The sequence below is a fragment of the Hyperolius riggenbachi genome, chromosome 3, assembly GCF_040937935.1.
Source record: "Hyperolius riggenbachi isolate aHypRig1 chromosome 3, aHypRig1.pri, whole genome shotgun sequence".
Classification (NCBI taxonomy): domain Eukaryota; kingdom Metazoa; phylum Chordata; class Amphibia; order Anura; family Hyperoliidae; genus Hyperolius; species Hyperolius riggenbachi.
This window is the reverse complement of record NC_090648.1, coordinates 300,258,463-300,284,066: the sequence shown is the minus strand read 5'-3', so window position 1 is coordinate 300,284,066 and position 25,604 is coordinate 300,258,463. Positions and strand designations below refer to the sequence as shown.

Below are 25,604 nucleotides of genomic sequence, written 5' to 3'. Positions count from 1 at the left end.
AGAGGGTGTGTATATCTTCTGCCAATGACAAGCAGTGCAGCACATTCCACACATTCCAGCCTCAGCCGACAGAGCCGACAGAAGATAGAAGATTAGATCATATAACAGAGATAACACAGCCACTGTGCAACTAGAAAAGGCTGCAGTAACACAGACCACAGTAGAACCAGGTATAGGAACTTATAGGATAGAAGAAATGAGGCTGAAAATTTAGTTAGTCTCTTTAAACAACTGCTCTTAACCACTTCAGGACCTCAGGCTTAGACCCACTTAGTGACCAGGCCATTTTTCAGAACACAGGGCTGTGCAGCTTTGTCAGCTTGCTGCACAGCCATACAACTCGGCAGACAAATGAATCTACCCTCCTTTTATTGTCCTATTCTTTTGGAGGTGTCTGATCACTCCTGTGATCCTTTTTGTTTTTTGTTTGTTTTTTTTATTCTGCATAATGCAGTCTGACTTTACCTCCCACCCCTCTTCCCCGTCCTGAATTGACTAGGTCTGCGATCCGTCCTCTTCTCCGCCTCTCGTAGGCATCAGCCTATGAGATGGCTTAGATTGCCAGCTGCTCTGATGGACAGCTGAGTGTCCCTTGTACAGCACTGCAGTAGATAGGAGTGATGTACCAATGTAAACAAAGGGGATTTCTTTATCCTTTCATTTACTAAGGGCCTTTTGGCCGCGATCGCAACTAGCAGGCTGATCACGAAGCAGAGCTCCGTGAACCGGCATGGAATGATCGTACATGCGCGCGCGTTCCGTGCTAGACTACAGCTCCAGGACTTCACTCCAATCGGCCTTACGTGGTCCTGGGGCTGCCACCTTGCGATCGGCATTAGGCGGTCGTAAGGTGGCTAATGATGGTTCAGCTCCCACAGAGAGAAATTATGACCTATTGAACGTATAATTAACTTATAATTCAGGAGTGTTTACGCAGCCACAGAGAAATTGTATGAACTCAAGTTATGCTAGGTACACACTGATATTTTCTGTCAGATCAATTCTTTCCAACCAATTTGATTTCCAATCGATTTTCGATAAACTTAAACCAAAAACATTTGGAAATCTATCGGAAAATGACCAGAAATCAGAGCTGACATGTTTGAGATTTTCTGGCAGATTTAGTGTCAGATCGATTATTTCCAACATGTCCGTTCTGGTTACCGATCATTGTCTTTATCAGAAATCAAATTGAACATGTTGGAAATCGACCTGGCAGTAAATCTTTGTGTACCTAACATTATCTGGGAGAGCTGGTAAAATAGACTTCCCCACTATAGAGAAACCAGAGTTTGTGTAATATAAAAATACACAATATAATGTGTATAAAAATACACAAACATCTGGGGGGGGGGGGGGGGGGGGGGGGCGCGATCAGACCCCACCAATAGAGAGCTCTGTTGGTGGGGAGAAAAGGGGGGGAGGGGGAACACTTGTGTGCTGAGTTGTGTGGCCCTGCAGCGAGGCCTTAAAGCTGCAGTGGTCTATTTAGAGAAAAATGGCCTGGTCTTTAGGGCGGTTTAGTGGTTAAAGGGGCACTACAGTGAAAATCTGTAAAATTGTAAATATGTGCAAACATACAAATAGGTACAGTACATTTTTTTCTTCCAGAGTAAAATGAGCCATAATTTACTTTTCTCCTATGTTGCTGTCACTTACAGTAGGTAGTAGAAATCTGCCAGAAGTGACAGGTTTTGGACTAGTCCATCTCTTTATAGGGGATTCTCAGGGATAGATTTAGTTTCAAAAGCACTTTTTTAAAGAGACTCTGTAACATTAAAAAGATCCCCTGGGGGGTACTCACCTCGGGTGGGGGAAGCCTCCGGATCCTAATGAGGCTTCCCACGCCGTCCTCTGTCCCACGGGGGTCTCGCCGCAGCCCTCCGAACAGCCGGCGACTGTGCCGACTGTCAGTTCAATATTTACCTTTGCTGGCTCCAGCGGGGGCGCTGTGGCGGCTTTCCGTTCCGAACTACACGGAAATACCCGATCTCATTCGGGTCCGCTCTACTGCGCAGGCGCAGGAAACTTGCGCCTGCGCAGTAGAGCGGACCCGACGGCGATCGGGTATTTCCGTGTAGTTCGGAGCCGACAGCCGTCAGAGCGCCTGCGCAGGAGCCAGGAAGGTAAATATTGACGTCACCACTGCCCGGACTCCACGGAGGGCTGCAGCGAGACCCCTGACGGATGGAGGACGGCGTGGGAAGCCTCATTAGGATCCGGAGGCTTCCCCCACCCGAGGTGAGTACCCCCCAGGGGATCTTTTCATGTTACAGTTCCTCTTTAAAGGCAGTTGGACAGAGCAACTGCCATTCACTAACTGTGTAGTGAGCAGGGAAGCTGTCCAGCATCATTGTTTAAATGCTTTTTCGGCAAAATCTTTATAAAGAATAAAAGCCTTGCTGAGAATCCCCTATGAAGAGATGGACTAGTCCAAAACCTGCCACTTCTGTCAGATTTCTACTGCCTACTGTAAGTGACAGCATTATAGGAGAAAAGTAATTTAGGGCTCATTTTACTCTGGAAAAAATGTATTTCTTATTTGTCTGTTTGCACATATTTTAAATTTTACAATTTTTTGCTGTAGTGCCCCTTTAAAATAGTTTAAGGACCATAGTCTCTTTTCTCAGATGGAGAGAAAAAGCTTGCTTTATTAACTAGAAAATTTAGCTAAAGTTGTGTACATACATCATTAAATCTTCTTATTTTTATATGTTTGCACATATTTTAAATTTTACAGTTCTTCCCTGTAGTGCCTCTTTAAAGATTTTGGGACTTTGGTAGTTTTCTGGTTTTGGAAGTGACAGTTTGGTTATTTTGCTCTTTAGTCTATTCAATCTTGGTACCGGCTATATGCAATGAAAGGGTTAATAACTTTTTATTCATACAAAACACCATTTCATAGTGGTCCTTATGTGACCCGGTATCAAAAGAGAATATGGAGAGTGGCTTATTTATTTCCTAACAAACAATGCCCATTAGGATGTGAGATTCATGTCCTAAAATCTAAAGTAGTTACTCAGGGGAGGGTTTTTTGCACCCGGTCATTGGCTGGCTGGGTCACAACTTTTCTTTCACACATTTTGTTGATTTCGTTCAGGAAACCACTGACTGCGCAACAGTTAGTGCTGTAACATATGGTAGGCTCTCTCAGCCAGGTCACATGGAATCACAAAGTTCCTTTAGGACCCCACAGTAGTTCTATGGCAGTTTTTTTTTTCCTCTCTCCCTGATGAATGGCTTCAGCTGTTGAGGTGAGAAAGAGGTGTCATGAAATATAACCAATATGCTTATGCTAGACTCAGCAAGGAGGTGTACCTACACAATTGGTAAGGGGCACTAAAATGACCAGCATTCTGATTAGAGTGATTAGCAAGCATAGTAATGGGCAGCACAAAAATGGCGTGTGGTATAACAAGGCACACTATAATAGGGTGTACTGTAAAAAGCACTAATTTGGAGATCAGTGCAATATGAAGGGCATAGTAAAAAAAAAAAAAAACACAGTAATGGGGAACAATATTATGTGAGCACTGTAATGGGGAGTAGTATGATAATGCACTCTATTATATAAATGAGAAAAACTATTGTTGGCCTTGTCATAGGGAGCACAGTAGATGAGTAGTTAGCCACACCCACTTTTAAAGACCACCTCAATCTGTGAACAGATTTTTTTTTTTCTCTATTGAAATACGTTTTTTTACATTTCTTATACAATCTATTGTTTTTATTGAAAAACTGGAAAATGTATTGATTTTGATTCTGTGTGGCAAACTTTATACAGATCTGACTACTCATTTGTTTGTAGGAGGCCTCTCACCCCTGACATTCCTTTAGTCACCTGGTTGTTACCAAAGCTTTAAGTCCTGGTTCTTGGAGTCTTTGCTGGGGATGCTGTTTCTTACAACAGTCAAACTGGAACCCCTTTTCACCCAAGTTTTATTTTATTTATGCAGTGGATACATTTTACTCTCTCCCAGGCTGTTCCTATTGTCTGTGTCCCCTATTTGGGAGATTTCTCCTGTCTGAGATCTCCAGGTGTTCTATGTGAACCCTGGTGAACCTTGTGTAGGACACTAGAAAGCAGCAATGAAATACATTTTGGAAATATTCTCCTCGTTTGTATTGGAGAGATGTGGCACTCTCTGGGTACTGTCACCCTGGGGAGTAGCATTTTATCCGACAAGAGGAATGCGTTTCCCGGATGACGTGCATGTATACAGTCGTGGCGAAGCATGCTTTTTATACTTCACTGGACATTTTACACACACTGACTTTTCTGTTCTGCTGCAGGATGTTTCCAGGATTTGCAATTCCCCAGTGTGTTAGTAGCCTAGTTCACGGGATGCTGATAGAATTGGTTTTGTATAATTGTGGCTTGAGGTGGCCTTTCAGTGGTACCTAATAGCAGACTCTAAACAAGGAGAATAAGGTTTCTGGAATATTCTACAATTTGATGGTAGTTTTTCATGATTGGTGTTGCTGTTGTATAAAACCCATACATGGAAAGATAAACCTTGCTTCTGAATATAATGCAGTTTCCAAAAACATCATGTGTAACAGAGCTATGTATTGGTACAAATGTTTGTAACATCAGTTGTGTGTAATGTGGAGGTGATCAGTCCCCTCTGTCAACTGTGTAAAAAGCATGGCTTATCTACTAATGTTTTTTGTTTTTGTTTTCAAAATAGATCAAGCCCTCAAAGACCAACCAAGCCAACAGACTGAAAATGCTCAGATGCCAGTAAATATTGTTCAGCCCCCAATGAATGTAGCGCCCCCTCAACCAATGAATCCTCCTCCTCAACCTATGAATCCCCCTCCACAACCAATGAATCCGCCTCCGCAAACAGTGAATATTTACCCATATAATGTGGGAGTCCCGCCCCCTATTGTGAACATCCACCACAATCCGTATAACATTCATCCTCAGCTCCCTATGCACCTTCACCCAGCAATGCCTCTTGTCCAGGTATCTGCTCCTCCATCTAATGTGCCTCAGGGACTGCCACCACCCCCACCGCCGCCTCCACCATCCCAGCAAGTCAGCTATGTTGTTCCACAGCAAGAAGTCAAACCACTGCCGGTATGTTATTTATCGGAATGTATTTTATGCTGCTACTTTATTTTGAAAAACAAAGCTGAATTTCACTCTTGTTAGGTGTGGTTTAAAGAGACCAGTTTATAAGCAGTTTATCGGGTTGTCTTTCTGACTCAACAGCATGAGTCAGACAACCAGCTAGAGAGAGTGTTTAAAAACATTATAACTTTATTCAGGTGATAACTTTAAAAAGACAAATTTAATTTAAAAGGTGTAAGTTACTGTTGTCATTCCTATTCAACGCCTGACTCAGTAGTACTTTATGAAAATCTCCTTTTAATGTCACTACTCTAAATATATCTACAAGTCTGACAATAGATTAATGCTCACCCCTCCCAGAATAATTACTTTGTGCTGCATAGGCTTTGCTAGGCACGCTCTCCTCAGGTGCAAGTATAAACAAGTTAGTATGTCTAACCACAGCTTGGCTTACCACAATGATCCTGAATGGCTTCATTAACCACTTGAGGACCGCCCCCAGCCGATGGGCGGCGGCAAAGTCCGGGCCCAAACGACCGCAATACGCCCATCGGCGGGGGCGGCTGCGGGAGTGGCTATGCGGCGATCGCGTCATTCGTGATGCAATCAGCCGCCGGGGACTCGCTCCGCCCACCGCTCGTAGTAACCCGCCGGCCGTTCGGAAGCGCCGGCGGGTTACTAGCTCCCGGATCGCCGCTGCACATATGTATAATAGGCTTTGTAATGTATACAAAGCCTATTATACTGGCTGCCTCCTGCCCTGGTGGTCCCAGTGTCCGAGGGACCACCAGGGCAGGCTGCAGCCACCCTAGTCTGCACCCAAGCACACTGATTCCCCCCCCCCCTGCCCCCTGATCGCCCACAGCACCCCTCAGACCCCCTCCTGCCCACCCCCCAGACCACTGTTTGCACCCAGTCACCCCCCTAATCACCCATCAATCACTCCCTGTCATTATCTGTCAACGCTATTTTTTTTTTATCCCCCCCCCCTGCCCACTGCCCCCTCCTGATCACCCCCCCACCCCTCAGATTCTCCCCAGACACCCCCCCCCCCCCGTGTACTATATGCATCTATCCCCCCTGATCACCTGTCAATCACCCGTCAATCACCCCCTGTCACTGCTACCCATCAATCAGCCCCTAACCTGCCCCTTGCAGGCAATCTGATCACCCACCCACACCAATAGATCGCCCGCAGATCCGACATCAGATCACCTCCCAAGTGCAGTGTTTACATCTCTTCTCTCCTCTAAACACCCACTAATTACCCATCAATCACCCCCTATCACCACCTGTCACTGTTACCCATCAGATTAGACCCTAATCTACCCCTTGCGGGCACCCAATCACCTGCCCACACGCTCAGATTGCCCTCAGACCCCCCCTTATCAATTCGCCAGTGCAATATTTACGTCTGTTATTTCCTGTAATAACCCACTGATCACCTGTCAATCACCTATCAATCACCCCCTGTCACTGCCACCCATCAATCACCCCCTGTCACTGCCACCAATCAATCAGCCCCTAACCTGCCCCTTGCGGGCAATCTGATCACCCACCCACACCAATAGATCGCCCGCAGATCCGACATCAGATCACCTCCCAAGTGCAGTGTATACATCTCTCCTCTAAACACCCACTAATTACCCATCAATCACCCCCTATCACCACCTGTCACTGTTACCCATCAGATTAGACCCTAATCTGCTCCTTGCGGGCACCCAATCACCCGCCCACACGCTCAGATTGCCCTCAGACCCCCCCCCCCTTATCAATTCGCCAGTGCAATATTTACATCTGTTATTCCCTGTAATAACCCACTGATCACCTATCAATCACCCCCTGTCACTGCCACCCATCAATCACCCCCTGTCACTGCCACCCATCAATCAGCCCCTAACCTGCCCCTTGCGGGCAATCTGATCACCCACCCACACCAATAGATCGCCCGCAGATCCGACATCAGATCACCTCCCAAGTGCAGTGTTTACATCTCTTCTCTCCTCTAAACACCCACTAATTACCCATCAATCACCCCCTATCACCACCTGTCACTGTTACCCATCAGATTAGACCCTAATCTGCCCCTTGTGGGCACCCAATCACCCGCCCACATGCTCAGATTGCCCTCAGACCCCCCCCCCCCCTTATCAATTCGCCAGTGCAATATTTACATCTGTTATTCCCTGTAATAACCCACTGATCACCTGTCAATCACCTATCAATCACCCCCTGTCACTGCCACCCATCAATCACCCCCTGTCACTGCCACCCATCAATCAGCCCCTAACCTGCCCCTTGCGGGCAATCTGATCACCCACCCACACCAATAGATCGCCCGCAGATCCGACATCAGATCACCTCCCAAGTGCAGTGTTTACATCTCTTCTCTCCTCTAAACACCCACTAATTACCCATCAATCACCCCCTATCACCACCTGTCATGGTTACCCATCAGATTAGACCCTAATCTGCCCCTTGCGGGCACCCAATCACCCGCCCACACCTCAGAACGTCCTCAGACCCCAGCCCTGATCACCTCGCTAGTGCATTGCTTGCATCTATTTCCCCCCTCTAATCACACCTTGAGACACCCATCAATCACCTCCTGTCACCCCCTAGCACACCTACCCATCAGATCAGGCCCTAATTTGCCCTGTGTGGGCTCCTGATCCTCGGCCAAACCCTCAGATCCCCCTCAGACCCCCTTCCGATCAGCTCCCCAGTGCATTGATTGCATCTATTTTCCCCTCTAACCACCCCCTGAGACACCCATCAATCACCTGTCACCCCCCTAGCACTCCTATCCATCAGATCAGGCCCAAAACATCCTGTCATCTAAGAGGCCACCCTGCTTATGACCGGTTCCACAAAATTTGCCCCCTCATAGACCACCTGTCATCAAAATTTGCAGATGCTTATACCCCTGAACAGTCATTTTGAGAAATTTGGTTTCCAGACTACTCACAGTTTTGGGCCCGTAAAATGCCAGGGCAGTATAGGAACCCCACAAGTGACCCCATTTTAGAAAGAAGACACCCCAAGGTATTCTGTTAGGTGTATGATGAGTTCATAGAAGATTTTATTTTTTGTCAAAAGTTAGCGGAAATTAGATTTTTATTGTTTTTTTCACAAAGTGTCATTTTTCACTAACTTGTGACAAAAAATAAAATCTTCTATGAACTCACCATACCCCTAACGGAATACCTTGGGGTGTCTTCTTTCTAAAATGGGGTCACTTGTGGGGTTCCTATACTGCCCTGGCATTTTAGGGGCCCTAAACCGTGAGGAGTAGTCTAGAAAACAAATGCCTCAAAATGACCTGTGAATAGGACATTGGGCCCCTTAGCGCACCTAGGCTGCAAAAAAGTGTCACACATGTGGTATCGCCATACTCAGGAGAAGTAGTATAATGTGTTTTGTGGTGTATTTTTACACATACCCATGCTGGGTGGGAGAAATCTCTCTGTAAATGGACAATTGTGTATAAAAAAAATCAAAAATGTGTCATTTACAGAGATATTTCTCCCACCCAGCATGGTTATATGTAAAAATACACCACAAAACACATTATACTACTTCTCCTGAGTACGGCGATACCACATGTGTGGCACTTTTTTGCACCCTAACTGCGCTAAGGGGCCCAAAGTTCAATGAGTACCTTTAGGATTTCACAGGTCATTTTGAGACATTTGGGTTCAAGACTACTCCTCACGGTTTAGGGCCCCTAAAATGCCAGGGCAGTATAGGAACCCCACAAGTGACCCCATTTTTGAAAGAAGACACCCCAAGGTATTCTGTTAGGTGTATGATGAGTTCATAGAAGATTTTATTTTTTGTCACAAGTTAGCGGAAATTGATATGTATTGTTTTTTTTTTCACGAAGTGTCATTTTCCGCTAACTTGTGACAAAAAAAAATCTTCTATGAACTCACCATACTCCTAACAGAATACCTTGGGGTGTCTTCTTTCTAAAATGGGGTCACTTGTGGAGTTCCTATACTGCCCTGGCATTTTAGGGGCCCTAAACAGTGAGCAGTAGTCTAGAATCCAAATGCCTCAAAATGACCTGTGAATAGGACGTTAGGCCCCTTAGCGCACCTAGGTTGCAAAAAAGTGTCACACATGTGGTATCGCCGTACTCAGAAGTAGTAGTATATTGTATTTTGGGGTGTATTTTTACACATACCCATGCTGGGTGGGAGAAATCTCTCTGTAAATGGACAATTGTGTGTAAAAAAAAAATCAAACAATTGTCATCTACAGAGATATTTCTCCCACCCAGCATGGGTATGTGTAAAAATACACCCCAAAACACATTATACTACTTCTCCTGAGTACGGCGGTACCACGTGTGGCACTTTTTTGCACCCGAAGTGCGCTAAGAGGCCCAAAGTCCAATGAGTACCTTTTAGGATTTCACAGGTCATTTTGCGACATTTGGTTTCAAGACTACTCCTCACGGTTTAGGGCCCCTAAAATGCCAGGGCAGTATAGGAACCCCACAAATGACCCCATTTTAGAAAGAAGACACCCCAAGGTATTCCGTTAGGAGTATGGTGAGTTCATAGAAGATTTTTTTTTTTGTCACAAGTTAGCGGAAAATGACACTTTGTGGAAAAAAAACAATTAAAATCAATTTCCGCTAACTTGTGACAAAAAAAAAAAAAATCTTCTATGAACTCACCATCCTCCTAACGGAATACCTTGGGGTGTCTTCTTTCTAAAATGGGGTAATTTGTGGGGTTCCTATACTGTCCTGGCATTTTAGGGGCCCTAAACCGTGAGGAGTAGTCTTGAAAAGAAATTTCTCAAAATGACCTGTGAAATCCTAAAGGTACTCATTGAACTTTGGGCCCCTTAGCGCAGTTAGGGTGCAAAAAAGTGCCACACATGTGGTATCGCCGTACTCAGGAGAAGTAGTATAATGTGTTTTGGGGTGTATTTTTCCACATACCCATGCTGAGTGGGAGAAATATCTCTATAAATAGACAATTGTGTGTAAAAAAAATTAAACAATTGTCATTTACGGAGATATTTCTCCCACCCAGCATGGGTATGTGTAAAAATACACCCCAAAACACATTATACTACTTCTCCTGAGTACGGCAATACCACGTGTGGCACTTTTTTGCAGGCTAACTGCGCTAAGGGGCCAAAAGTCCAATGAGCATCTTTAGGCTTTAAAGGGGTGCTTACAATTAGGCACCTCCCAAAATGCCAGGACAGTGAACACACCCCACAAATGACCCCATTTTGGAAAGTAGACACTTCAAGGTATTCAGAGAGGAGCATAGTGAGTCTGTGGCAGATTTCATTTTTTTTTTGTCGCAAGTTAAAAGAAATGGAAACTTTTTTTTTCTTCTTTTTTTTGTCAGAAAGTGTCATTTTCCGCTAACTTGTGACAAAAAATAAAATCTTCTATGAACTCACCATGCCTCTCACTGAATACTTTGGGATGTCTTCTTTCCAAAATGGGGTCATTTGGGGGGTATTTGTACTATCCTGGAATTTTAGCCCCTCATGAAACCTGACAGGGGCGCAGAAAAGTCAGAGATGCTTGAAAATGGGAAAATTCACTTTTGGCACCATAGTTTGTAAACGCTATAACTTTTACCCAATCCAATAAATATACACTGAATGTTTTTTTTTTTTATCAGACATGTAGCAGAATAACTTTCGCGCTCAAATGTATAGGAAATTTTACTTTATTTGAAAAATGTCAGCACAGCAAGTTAAAAAAGTCATTTTTTTTTGCCAAAATTCATGTCTTTTTTGATGAATATAATAAAAACTAAAACTCGCAGCAGCAATCAAATAGCAGCAAAAGAAAGCTGTATTAGTGACAAGAAAAGGAGGTAAAATTCCTTTAGGTGATAGGTTGGTTTAACCGAGCAATAAACCGTGAAAGCTGCAGTGGTCTGAATGGAGAAAAAGGCTCTGGTCCTTAAGGGGCGAAAAGACTGTGGTCCTTAAGTGGTTAAAGCTGCCACAAGCAAAATTTAGCATTGAGAGGTTAACATGTTCTGGATCTTTTTGGCGAATGCGTAATATCTCAGAAAGGGGTTTTAGCGGATATACAGTAGCAAGAAAAAGTGTGAACCCTTTGGAATTATATGGCTTTCTGCACAAATTGGCCATACAATATGATCTGATATTCATCTAAGTCACAATAGACAATCAGTCTGCTTAAAGTAATACCACACAAATAATTAAATGTTTCCATGTTTTTTATTGAACACACCATGTAAACATTCACAGTGCAGGTGGAAAAAGTATGTGAACCCCGAGACTGACCTCTCCAAGAGCTAATTGAAGTGAGGTATCAGCCAGCTGGAGTCCAATCAATGAGATGAGATTGGAGGTGTTAGTTACAGCTGCCCTGCCCTATAAAAACACACACCAGTTATGTGTTTGCTTTACTCAAGAAGCATTGCATGATGTGAATGATGCCTCGCACAAAAGAGCTGTCAGAAGACCTATCCATATAATGCCATAGGGTTCACATACTTTTTCTTGCTACTGTGTATGAGTAAATACAGAAAATTGTAACTGCACCTGTGTATTGTCTCCTTGTACTGCCAAATAATGCCAGAAGTGTTGTAATGTGTAATGTGAAAGGAAATATAGATTACTATATTATGCACTCAGAACAAGGAGTAACCCAAAAATGTTCTGACAGTATACTGCAAAAATTACTACTTTGGGTGCTTTTACCACGTTGTTTGGAGATCACCTGGCGACTAAACTGCCCAGGGACTGAGAAAGCTCCCCAGTTATTGCCCAATATGCTTCTAGTATAGTGGTTCAATGCCTCCAATCAGACTGCTTTCATGGTTTGAATCTTAAGCATTAGTATGATTGCACATGCATGTGGACGCTTATTCTCAGAGTTGGTTGTGGAGCCCAAGTTGCATTCTACAGTATCTCACAAAATTGAGTACTCCTTTCACATTTTTGTAAATATATCTTCAGTGTTATCCCATGAAAATATATGACACTTTGTACAATGTAAAGCAGACAATGTACAGCTTGTATAACTGTAAATTTACTATCCAATCAAAATAACTTGACACAGCCATTAATGTCTAAACCGCTGGCAACAAAAATTAGTACACCCCTAAGTAAAGAATGTCAAAGTTGTGTCCAACGTGTCAAGGTTTTGTGTGCCCACCTTTGTTTTCTAGCATTGGCTTCAATTCACTAAGCTTATCTCCTGTCTTTAATAACGTTTCTAGAGTGATCACCATGGTGATGAGACATGTAGTATTCAGGAAACATTTTACCTCAGGCAAACTTAAAGTTAACTCTTCTGTCTTTAAGTTAAAAGGAACCTTAACTGAGAGGAATATGGATGTTTTCTTTTAAACAATACCAGTTGCCTGACAGTCCTGCTGATCTCTTTGGCTACAGCAGCAGCTGAATCACATACCTGAAACAAGCATGCAGCTAATCCAGTCTGACTTCAGTCAGAGCACCTGATCTGCATGCGTGTTCAGGGGCTCTGGCTAAAATTATTAGGGCCCGTTTCCACTTGTGCGAATCTGCATGCAGATTCGCATAACCAATACAAGTGGATGGGCCTGTTTCCACTTGTAAGAAATCCTGTGCGGTTTTGTGTGCATGAAAAATCTGCACGGCACAGCGATCAGAATTCGCACACCGCCTTGTGTATCAGTCAATCCAACAGTTTTTTTTTTGTTTTGTTTTTTATAGGGGTTTCAACTTGTTTCACAACAAAAAGCATATGTGAAAGCATAAAAGACAGCTGTTGAGCATGTGTATGGGGCTTAAGTTTTCTCTTGCCTCATCTCCAGCATGCTCTTAGTGAATTGAGGCCATTGCCTTAAGTGTCTTGGGCATGGAGCTCACAACAGTTTCACAGGCTTCCACTGGAATCTTCTTCCACACCTCCATGATGAAATCCCACAGCTGGTGGATGTTAGAGACCTTGTGCTTTTTCACCTTCCATTTGGATTATGCTCAGTAGGATTTACGTCAGGAGACCTGCTTGGCCAGTCTAGCACCTTTACCCTCAGATTCTTTAGCAAGGCAATGATCATCTTGGAGGTGTGTTGGAGGGGGGGTTATCATGTTAGAATACTTCCCTGCGGCCCAGTTTCCAAAGATAGAGGATCCTGCTCTGCTTCAGTATGTTACAGTACTTGTTGACATTCATGGTAATGTAAGTGAACTGTAGCTCCTCAGTTCCAGGACCATTCATGCAGCCCCAAACCATGACATTCCCACTGCCATGTTTGATTTTAGGCAAGACATACTTGTCTTTGTTCTACTCACCTGGTTGCTGCAACATGATTGTTACCATCTAAACCAAATAGGAATCTTATCAGACCAAAGGACATGGTTCCAGTAATCCATATCCTTAGATTGCTTGTCTTTAGCAAACAGTTTGCAGGTTTCTTGTGCTTCATCTTTTTCATTTTTTAGAAGAGGCTTCCATTTGGGATGATGGCCATGCAGACCAATTTGAGGCAGTGTGCAACGTATGGTCTGAGCACTTACAGGCTTGACCCCTCACCCCATCAATCTTTGTAGCAATTCTGGCAGCCCTCATACACCTATTTGCAAAAGAAAAACCTCTGGATATGATGCTGAACATGTGAGCTCAACTTTTTTTCTGGTCAATAATGGTGAGGCCTGTTTTGGGTGGAATGTATGCTGTTAAACTGCTGTATGGTCTTGGCCACCATGCTGCAGCAGAGTCTCAGGTTGTTAGCAAATGTTTTCTAGCCTAGGCCATCTTTATGTAGCGCAACAGTTATTTTTCATGCGTCCCTCAAGATGGCCACCAGAGAGATGCGATGCTCCTCCCATATGGAAACAGATTTAGGTAACAGGCATTTCCAGCCTCTTGGGCGCGAATGGAGCATGTTTTTTGGCCATTTCAAGGGACAGAAGGAGGTGGGGTCTAAGTCAATTTAATGGATCAGTCGGCTTTCTCAAGTGCTCACACTCGATAGTGCTTATGGGGAGATGGGGCAGTGAGGTTCTCCCACAGAAAGCATGCCGAAATCTGCTACTTCACAAAGCGCCTATAGCATTTCTCTTGTGACAGGACAGGTAACATGTAGAGGCTGATTGCCCTTATACTAATTTTTTGGGTGATGTCAGTTCTGTTGGGTTAATGACTCCTCCTTTCTTCTGGTATTTTAGAATAAAAATCCAGAGAAAGAAATAAGTTCGGCTAAGGTTAATTCTAAAGAACAATGTCTTGGAAGAATCTGAATTGCCAAATGTGACCAGTGCCTAAGAAATTTCCATCTAAGAGATCAATCTGGTTTCTTGAAGCCTGTTGGCACTGTTAAATTAGATGACAAAGTGTGTGTGTGTGTATATAGCGGTCATCAAATTGGCATATAGTCTGATTTGTCAAGTGTAAAACCCTGGTTGATTCTCAAACGTTCGTTAGAAAAGTGTTTCCCGGAGTTGTCCTACCCTAAGGTTTCTTGATTGTCTCTATGGTGGTCATCCTGAGGGATGCAGGAAAGAACAACCTTGTTACTCATATCGTTAGTGGTATTTCTTAACCACTTTCCTACCACAGGTTTTTTCCCCTTCAAGACCAGAGCAATGTTCACATAATGCACCTCCCATTCATTTGCCAATAACTTTATTACTACTTATCACACTGAAACAATCTATATATTTTTTGCACAACAAACTAGGCTTTCTTTGAGCAGTACTTTTTGCTAAGAATTATTTTATTTTAAATGCATTTTACAGGGAAGGAAAAAAAACTGCAACAATTCATAATTTCTCAGCTTTCAGCCATTGTAGTTTAAAAATGGTATTGTAGATAAAACAGACATATTTCATGCGCCCATTCGTCCTGGTTATTACATTTAAATTGTGTCCTTAGTACAATGCATGACGATAATATTTTATTTTGAAGTAAAGGTGTATTTTTCCCGTTTTTAGTGTCCCTAAGGTAACTATGTAGTAGTTTTTTTTTTTTAATGGTTTAATAAACATGTTTTAACCCCTTCCACCCCTATACCATAGTTACCAAAATAAAAAAAATTACATCTTTGAAAGTGTCTTAAAGTGGATCTGAGATAAACTTTTACTCATTGCATAATTGTGTTCTATTCATATAGTTTATAGGGCATTCCTCAAGTCAAATACTTTTTTTTGTTTTAATACTCTAATTCCCTATAAACTAAACAAGCCCCACCCACAGCTTTTCAAAGAGCCTTGGCTCTCAGTCCCAGGTAGCAGGGGCTTATGGGAGCTCAGTCTGGGCAGGAGGAGAAGGTTACTAGCCAGAGATTTCAGAGGCAAAGAGGAGGAGGGGGGGAGTGAAATTTTCCACAGGCTGAGAGCTGGAGATGCTATCAGCTTGCCTCAGTGTAGTGTGACAAACAGAACATGGCTGCCCTGATTGTATCACCGCAATAAATCAGCATAAACTTTTGAAGCGGTTTGCAGCTAGATTTGCGGTGTAAACTATCTAAACTTTAGATAAGATATATAGACAAGTTACTTTTTATAGTTACTTTTTCATCTCGGATCCGCTTTAAGGTGTATTTTACTTTTTGGCCACAAGATGGCACTACACTTAGTTCACGTCTGCTTTTTAACAATACATCGCAACTAGTGTGTGTGTGTAACAGTTTCCTTTCGGCTTTGAATGAGAGCTGCATCTCACTGCCACAAGCTTCCATTCAGCAGGTTTCTATAAAGAACTAAGTCATCACTGCTAAACCTTCGCCTCCCTCTGTACCCCTCCCCCATGTTTCTGTAGGGATGACAGATGATTGCCAAGTGCTACTGGTGGCGCCGTAGTATGGCAGCCTCGGCTCTTGACTTTCGGTATATTATCCCCCATCCTTCCAAAACTTGCATGAGCCAAAACCAATTCTGGGTACAACCCCTCATTTGTACTTGGCAAAATAAATGATTCTGATTTATCACAGGCACGGTGATCAGAGTTGAGAACAGTTGTTCCTCATACCTCGATCATGGAAGGGAGGGAACACAGCAATCTGGAACGGCGGCAGTAAGTAAACAATGCGTATATACGCCCCTGATCTGCGAGTGAAATACATGGGGCGTATATATAAGTACCAGGGATCTGGAACTGGGTAAAGTCCCTTAGGATGGCCTATGATTTCCCACTCTGGACTAGGTTCTGCACTTTGCTCATGTGGGTTTTTGGTACTTTGGTTATAGGCACTTTGTGTTCATGTGGTGGTCCTCGTTTAAAGAACGGACGTGAGATGTATATGGAGGCTGCCATTTATTTACTTTTAAGCTATACCAGTTGCCTGGCAGCCCTGCTGATCCTCTACCCCTAATACTTTTAGCCATAGACCCTGAACAAGCATGCAGCAGATCAGATGTTTCTGACATTGTCAGATCTGACAAAATTAGCTGGTATTGTTTAACAGGAAATAAATATGGCAGCCTCCATATTTATCTCACTTCAGTTGTCCTTTAAAGGGGGAGAGGGAGCTGCCCTTTTTTATGGGAAGGAGCATTGCATCCAGGGCTGTGGAGTCTGTACAAAAATCTTCCGACTCCAACTCCGACTCCTCAGTTTCTGAAACCACGACTCCAACTCCGACTCCGGGTACCCAAAATTGCTCAGACTCCGACTCCTCGACTCAGACTCCTTAGTCTAATACTTAACAGGGCTGTGGATTTTGTACAAAAATCATGCGACTCCGACTCCCGACTCCTCAGTTTCTGAAACCACGACTCAGACTCCGACTCCGGGTGCCTAAAATTGCTCCGACTCCTCGACTCAGACTCCAACTCCGACTCCACAGCCCTGATTGCATCTCTATTGGCCATCCTGTGGGACTTGATTACATACCGATAACGTGACTTTTTTTTTTTTTTTTTTAAAGATCTTCATAGAGTTATCTTTCAATAGGTGCCATGTTAAACATCCAGTTTGAGAGAGTGTGCTCCCCGTTCACACTTGAGATCTTGTAACATCAAGTAACATCACCCCAGAGGGAAAATGACATGTTCACAAGTATGTCCTTTGCATGCTTGTGAACCTATTATGTATGTCTTCTTCCTGAGCTATGTATTGTGCCAAATCCAATTCTGGGCATAACCCCGTTATGCTTGGCGAAAATAAACAATTCTGAATTTTGTTCATTTAGGGGTGTACTCATTTTTATTGCCAGTGGTTTCTACATTGACTGTTATTTTGAACTGCAAATTCACACTAATACGAGCTGTACACTGACTACTTAAGTGTCATATCTTTAGCGGTGTCCCGTGAAAAGCTATTTTTATTTTTTTATTTTTTTTTACCAAAATGTGAAAGGTGTACTTGCTTTTGTGAGATACTGCAATCCAGTTGATGCGTGCTTTCCATGTACAATGGAGAATAAACTGTCGAGTTGCCAGGTTTTCAAGCCACGTGTGCGGGTTATATCAGCAAACAAGAGATGAGGGCATTTGAACCACTATTGTAGCAGCACCACGGGCAGTGTGTGAGGAGCTTCCTCTTTCCCCAACCAATGTTGATGCTTGCTCTTCAGACATCATCTGCTTGTTAAGACAATAGTAAGATTGTTCTGTTTACGCTCAGAAAACTAAGATATGCTAGACACCAAATCACTGCATATTGACCTCACTCTGCAACAGTGTGCACTTTGGAATTCATATTGATCCTTGTAGTTGCTGCCCATAAGAGAGCTTTTTATTAAGGTGCTGACTTGGCACTACTTTCAAGGGGTTGAATTTGAAATAAATTTATACGCACGCCATACATACTTGTCCTAGAGTAAATGCACTGTATTTTTTACTTCCTGTGTAACCATCACTTACAATACATATTATAATTTGAAGGTTATGATCTCCTTACCGTAAGGTTTTGGATTAGTCCATCACCTTATGGGGATTCTCGAAGTTTCTTTTGTTTCATCAAAACTCCCTTGAAGGGATCAATACAAATATGCCAAGCAGGATTGCCAACTCGTGCACATTTTTCTGGCAGTTGAACTGTACCAATGCCATTCAAGGAGTGCTTTTAAAAATAAAACAATCCTAAGACTCCTGCATAAGGAGATGGACTAGTCCAAAACCTGTCAGTAAGGTTCAGAATTGGTCTACTGTAAGTAACCGCTGCATTGGAAGTAAAACAAAAATTGTTTACTCTCGGACAAATGTACTGTATTTTTTGGACTAGAAGACTCACTTTTTCTCCCCCAAAAGTGGGGAGAAAAGTCAGTGCATCTTAGTCCAAATGCAGGGAGTTCCTGCCAATACGAACCTCCAACCCTCCGCAATGTCGGGGTCTCCTGTACTGTGCTCATGCAGAGGACAACACGGGGACAAATGGCGGACATGAGGGGGACAGAGGAGGACACTGAGACACAAGTGGACACGAGGTACAAAGGGGGCATAATCCACAAGATGCCCCTTCACTATGGATGCACCAGGTTTTAAAAAAAAATTTCCCCATGGTATTTGTCCTCTAAACCTAGGCGTGTCATATGGTCAGGAGCTTCTTATAGTCCGAAAAATACAGTACATCTTATATGGAGGTGTAAATATGAATTAAAAATTTCAAAGTTTTCGCCATAGTGCTTCCGACTGCGTCATGCTGATATGCAGGACCGCCTCACGCCGATCAAGCCTTCGATTTTTAGGAGATTGCGCGCATGCTGCATACGCATCTCCTGCTTGGTAGGCTCTGCCTTCAGTCTGCTCGGAGACTGTTAGACGGCGAAACCGCCATCTAATTACCATGTATAGTGCTGCAATCTAAGGCTGCGCTGTACTGGGGACAGCTATGTGACACGGCTGTCTCCCTGGGGGGCACAGAAGCGATCAGCAGTGATAGGCTGGAGAGGAGAGGCGGGACTTGGAGAAAAAAAAGAGGACATTTATTAGAAAAATAAAAAATATTTGTAACAAAAAATAAACACTGGGGGAGAGGGAGGGGCTCTGTTGGTGGGGAGAAAAGGTGGAGGGGGAGATCACTTGTATGCTGTTGTGCGGCCCTGCAGCTTGGCTTTAAAGCTGCAGTGGCCCATTAACAGAAAAATGGCCTGGTCTTTAGGGAGGTTTAACACTGTGGTCCTCAAGAGGTTAAACCTCAACGCAAGGAGTCCCACCTCTCCAAACGTATATTATTGTATGGTTTCTCTAGCTATATCAATCATTTTTTTCTTTGTTAAAAGCCTCCCCTTTTACCTTACATGGCATTGTCACTAGTTGTACTAGTGACAGATTTAATCGAAAAAAGCGGCTAGTAAACTATAATATTCCTCTTGCCTTAGTTCTCTTTTCTATTTACCTGCTGACTTATTGAGGTGGTTGTACTGAAATATGTAAACCATCTGCAAACGTATCTTTGCATTGCATTTTTTGTGCTGTGATACTTTGCATTGTTTGCCATTTCTTTTTCCAGTTTTTAACATTCATTTATTTGTTTTTTGAAAAAAAAGATTGCTGCTCATTTTTTTTTTTTTTTAATAATTTTGTTTTGGAATTTTTGCTGAAAGGAATAAACCGGTATTTACCCTTTTTTTTTTTTTTTGTTTGTTTTGGTTTTATACAGGCTAATCCCATAGTTTCTCATGTAAATACTACTTCCAGTGCTCCGCCACCTCTGCCCGCTCCACCAGTGACACAAGGTGTGATGGGAACATCTATGGCACGAAGTCCAGTTAGTGTGACAATTTCAAGCCAATTCAGAAACCCTCATATTTCAGTAAAACCTTCTCCCTGGAGGGAACCCATAACAGTGGAAGCAAGCGCAGATAGTTCCAAGAAGGAAAAGGTATACCTGTTTCTCTGTCACATACTGCCCCATTGATTGATTTTGTGTCAGTATAATTCCTAGGTATAAATGAGAAATAACTTTTTTTTTTTCCCCTATCCCGTAGAAATTTCTAATACAAGAGCGAGCAGCACTGGAGGTGAAAGGGGCCATAAAACCGTACTATCAAAACAAAGATATCACAAAAGACGAATATAAGGAGATTGTAAAGAAAGCAGTTGACAAGGTAAATTGGTTAAATCCATAAATGCAATAGTGTTATGTTGCAAAAAATATAGAGGATAGCAGGTCTCTTAAAGCAAAGGAAATGGCTTGTAACGGGAGGGTACATCTGGCGTAAAACGAAGCTGCTTCTGGAAGAGTGAATCATAAACTAAAAGCCAGGACTTGCACATATATACAAAATGCACACAAAGCACAAGTAGCAAGAGTAACAAGCAAAAAAAGACTTTTCAGACAAGACCGCTGTGCTGTGGTGGGTGCAAGAGACGGGCAGGCTTAGCATTTATGTGGTCAGTGAGGCATTAAATGGATGTTTGGTTTGTGACTGAGCTTCGTTTTTGCGACTTGCAGCACGAAGCAGCCATCAGGCTTGTTGGTCTCTTGCACCTACTGTTTCACATCTTTCTTGTCAGATAAGAAACTTTTGTCATAATAAAGCCACTAAATTTTAAGGGCTCGTTTTCATTAGCGCGAATTTAGCTGCACTTTTGTAAATTCGATCACAGGGACATCAGATAGTGCATAGACTACACTGTCTGATGTTTCCATACATACGCTGCAATTCACCATTGAATCTCAGCGCATGGCTGCATGCATTTTGGTGCGTTTGCGCTGCTATTCCATTCATAATTAATGGGATTTCAAGTGCCACTTTTGGAGGAATCACCTGCAACACAGAGCCGTGCTGACGCAAAGCCACCTGCGTTGCAAATGGAAATGAGCCCTGCTGGAATTTTCTTCCTCTTACACTCAGGGCATGAGCCCACTGATGCAGTTGTCTGCCTTTCAGTTGCACGTCAATGTTTAGAGATGCTGAAAAGTGGACAGAAGCGTACACAACTGCGTCAGTGGGTTCAGGCCCTTAGTAAACCTGTAGTAAATGTGAATTATACAAAAGTAATGGCTGAACACATGCGCTAGCGCTATAAAAGCAATACCAAGTACATATCAACTACGCAACCAATGACCCACCATGGTGTGGCTATTTTTATGTAAACTGCTATTGAAGATAAGCCTTCCTTGGTCAAGAACCAAGAATTAAGTGCGTCACTCCCTCACACATGGGGAAAAAAAAACTCAAACTATGCCTTGTCTATTCAATCACAGTTTAGAAAGCCACAATCTCATCCTATCTAATAAAACCCCTGTGCCCCTGCGTAGCGCTGTGTAGCTGGGTCCGTGCTTTTTGCTACTGCGCATGTGCGCAGCACGGACCCGCCGTTGGGACTAGAGGACGGGGACAGTGAGCCGGGCAGGCGTGTGCGCGGACGGGTACAGTGAAAAAACAGACCTAGAGCCCGTTTTGAAACGGGCTTGGGTCTACTGGTAGAGAATGTGTTTGAAAAAGTGTTCCTCGGAAAATGGAAAAGCTTTAAATGAAAAGGTCAAATAGTGTAGCTAGCGACCAGTGCTGAGGGGAAGCACCCAGGCCTATTTTAGAGAATCATATTGTGGGTTTTTGGATTCTGCAGCTAGCAATGGCACTGCTGATTTCCAGTGTCAATTTGTATGGCAGTCTCCATGCAAGTCTGGCATGCCTGTCTACTACCATACATATCCGTAGATATCAGTCTAAACAGGAGGCTTTTTGAGCCAAAATGGCATAACTCTTATTTACAACTATGTGGAACTAAACCTGTCAATGACTGAATTTTGCTGGGCTCTTTGCCTTGCATTAGTACTCTTACCCCTCCCCCCCCCTTTCCCAGGTCACCACTAGAATGATTGACTTGGCATTGCCCTGATTGCTTTTACTATTGCAGTGTATATCTTGGTGACCTGGTTTCCCTCTGTTCAAAAATATCCAAATAGAAGTGGTACCTCACTCTTGCATATGAAGTGTTGCTCTACACCTTCCCCATGCTGATGGATGGATGGCACTATATTGGAGTATGTAGCATATGCAAAGGGCGTCCGAAATGATTCCTAAACTGTAAATACCAAAGTGATACAAAGCAGATAATCTGCCAATGGGATTTGACTATCATTCTTCAAATTTCCTTTCCAATGGCTCAAGTGGTTCAGTGGTAAGGTTTATGAAGAGAAGTGAAGCTGGTTGATATTTTCAGTGTTAAAAGAGAACCTATGGGTTGTAAAAAAAAAAACCACAAACGTTACCTTAGAAGGAAGCATGTGGATCTTCCAGAGTCTCCTTTAATCCTTCTTGAGCCCACCTCTGGTCGCTGGAACCCTCTTCTTTTTAGCAGCCGCTCTCTCATTAGCGAATGAGTGCTGTTGCACTGCGTCAGCGCACTGACAGTTTGTGCAGTAGCACAGAGCCGCTCGTTCATAGAGGAAAAAGCCGTGCATGAGCAGCTCTGTGCTACTGCGCAGGCGGTCTTGTGTAGTGCATTCACGCTTATACATAGTCGGGGCCAGGCAAACATATTTGACAAGCTCTTCTTGAATGGGTGCATAGGGCCCTGTGCTGGGATGGGCTTCCCTTTACTGAGGGATCTAACTTTTCTTTTAATTTACCTTCAGGTACACTTAAATTCTGTATTTCCAGTCCTATAAATAAACCATCTGAAACAGCCAGGTTGTGAAGGTGCTTCTTACATATTTTATTTTATTTTATTTTAGGTATGTCACAGTAAAAGCGGAGAAGTTGATTCAGCAAAAGTTGCAAATCTTGTTAAAGCGTACGTGGACAAGTATAAACATTCTCGTAAAAAGGGGCCAGATGACAGACTGTAAACTGCACATCATCATCACTGGAATAATGACGAGGACTGACAATAATTTGTCACGGTGCAATTTAATGTCTTGACAGAATTGTTCACAACTGTGATTGAAATCGGGTTTTGATAAAGTTATAATTTTCAATGTATGATCATTTGATTACATTAGAATTCCCCTTCTTATGTTGTTTTCCCCACCCCACAAAGCATACTTAATGGCTTTTTGTTTTTACTAGGATGAACTTGGTTAATAATGATGTACAGCATTTTGATTTAATCATGTGTGTAATATTAGAGATGTAATTCTCAATACCTGGCTGCAACCCAGGTGCTGTGTGTACAGTACATGGAATCTGTTAAACTTCTGATCATGAAATCTTTGTGTTTTTCCTCTAATCGTAGTGAGCTGTTTTTCTTGGCCCATTTCTAGTCTAACTGGACACACTGGTCTTCTAGTGTAGCCACCGTATGAAGATGTCTGTACCTTGATAGTCTGTTTAGAATACCAGTATGCTACTACTGCAACATTTGTGTCCAACAAATATATATTTTTTTAAGATGGACACCACCTATGGCAACACCAAATAAATATTATGCTGCTTGTCTGCTTTGTCATTTGCGTGTACCATGTATATTTAATCGCTTAATTCTTAGCCTGAAAAGATGCCTTCTTTGAGTGGAATATAAAGTGCATATGTATTCTTGCTTTTCATATTCTTTGCAAGTTCATTGATGTAGTGTAAAGAGCAGGAAGTGTAGAATGCAGTAGCCAAAAAGATTTAATCTTTCGACTGATCGCTATACCTGAACCAGCCAGATTTGATTACTGTAGTGTTATCTTTTACTACTTGCCCTTTCCACTTGTTTCTTGAATAAGCTTTAGGCCTCGTTCAGACTATACGTGCTGCCGTGCGCATTTTGGCAGCGCGTATAGTGTGCGACACGCAAGAACGGTAGAAGGGCATAGACAGCCCTTCTACCGTTCCCATCATATGCGCTGCGTGGCAGTGCGATTGCGCTATCGCGTACTGCACGCATTTTTGTGAATCGCAGCGCAGATCCCATTCATTGTAATGAATGGGATCTGCAGTGCAGGGCATAGGAGCGCAGATGGCGTGCGATCGGACGCATTGTGTTCCGATCGCACAGCCATCTGCGCTAAATGATGTGAACGAGGCCTTATGGTATACGTTTTGGGCAAATTTTAAAGTATACCTGAACAGAGATGGATATGGTAACTGCCTTTTTTAATTTCCTTTTAAACCATACTAATTGCCTGATGGTCCTTCTGATCTCTGCTTGTTTCCACACTGTGATTAATTACACCACTGAAGCCAAACAGCGAATCCAGTTTAGACTTCAGTCAGAAACATCTCATCTGCATACTCACTTGTACAGGGTCTTTGGCTAAAAGTATTCGAGGAGGCAGGATGACAGCCAGATCACTGGAGTGTTTTAAAAGGAAATAGATATTGCAGCCCCATATACGTCTTGCTTCAGGTTCCCTTTAAAGGGGAACTGAAGTAATAGGTATACGGAGGCTGCCATATTTATTTCCTTTTAAACAATACCAGTTGCCTGGCAGCCCTGCTGGTCTATTTCTCTGCAGTAGTATCTGAATAACACCAGAAACAAGCATGCAGCTAGTCTTGTCAGATCTGACTTTAAAGTCTGAAACACCTGATCTGCTGCATACTTGTTCAGGGGCTATGGCTAATAGTATTAGAGGCAGGGGATCAGCAGGGCTGCCAGGCAACTGGTATTGCTTAAAAAGGAAATAAACATGGCAGCCTCCATATACCTCTCTCTTCAGTTCCCCTTTAAGTCAAACCTCTGATCTGCATGCTCGCTCAGGGTCTATTGCCATCAGTGTTAGAAGCAGAGCATCAGTAGGGCAGAAAGGAAATGTGGATTATTTAAAAGTAAATAAATACAGCAGCTTACATATACCGGACAGAAAAGAAGGTGGACCTAGACATCAATTTTCCAAAAATACAAAATCTTTATTGGACAGCCTTCAATCTCACACACAATCACCACACTAAATAAAATGTTTTAAAAACATAATAGTAGGACTGCACAAACTCACACCATCCATCATCCAGATCTCCAGCACATAGACCTCCACACACATACAGCCTGTAATAGACATCCACTCTGTGAGTATTTGATTGAATAGGTGCTGCAGCTACACTATGTACCAAGGTCATTTAATGAACTGATATTTGGCCACATTGCAACATTCAAATGACCTCCAGTCACTGCAACTGTGAAATACCACAGATCCTGGTTGATAATTTGTGTAATCCAAAAATTACATATACCTCTTGTTAGAAATCACCTTTTGCTCTGGCACCAGCACCCCCTTAGAGGTGCACCTCACAGAATGTGAGCTGACTCGACTCTCCTCACAGCAAGCATTACAGGAGATAGACTTTCTGAGGCATCTTCAAAGTTTGATGGAGTTTATTCAGTAAACAGATATACAGATACAGTTCGTTACATCTTAGCAAAGCAGATTCTTGCGTTGCAGCTTCGTGATTACCTTCCTGCTGAAGGTAATCAGGTCATCTTATATTTATACTACATTACATCTAGACTACCTATGTACAGCATACATTATATCAGATTACATAAATAAAGGAAAGTAACTAGGATTCCAGTCAGTAGATAGAGCGTGAAAGTAAGAGTGCCCTCTGTTGGCCCATCATGAACCTTAATACTGACCAGGAAAGAGTTAACTGTGTCATCTGAACCATCTATAATTGGTTCAGATCCCTTGTGATGTCATGACACACACCTACTCAATTAATATTCTATGAGCCCCCTTGTCCCAGTTGCAGGAATGTTA

General features: G+C 42.9%; 1 protein-coding gene across 1 annotated transcript in view; it reads left to right on the top strand.

Annotated features, from left to right (window-relative positions):
- Positions 1-23,368, top strand: part of SCAF11 (SR-related CTD associated factor 11) — a 135,252-nt gene extending 111,884 nt beyond the window's left edge. Inside the window, exons 12-15 of the mRNA XM_068276591.1 lie at positions 4,692-5,086; positions 19,629-19,850; positions 19,957-20,076; positions 22,656-23,368. Coding sequence (XP_068132692.1) covers positions 4,692-5,086; positions 19,629-19,850; positions 19,957-20,076; positions 22,656-22,769 — 851 coding nt within the window. The 3' untranslated portion in view covers positions 22,770-23,368. The remainder of the gene's footprint in view (positions 1-4,691; positions 5,087-19,628; positions 19,851-19,956; positions 20,077-22,655) is intronic.
- Positions 23,369-25,604: the final 2,236 nt, after the last annotated feature.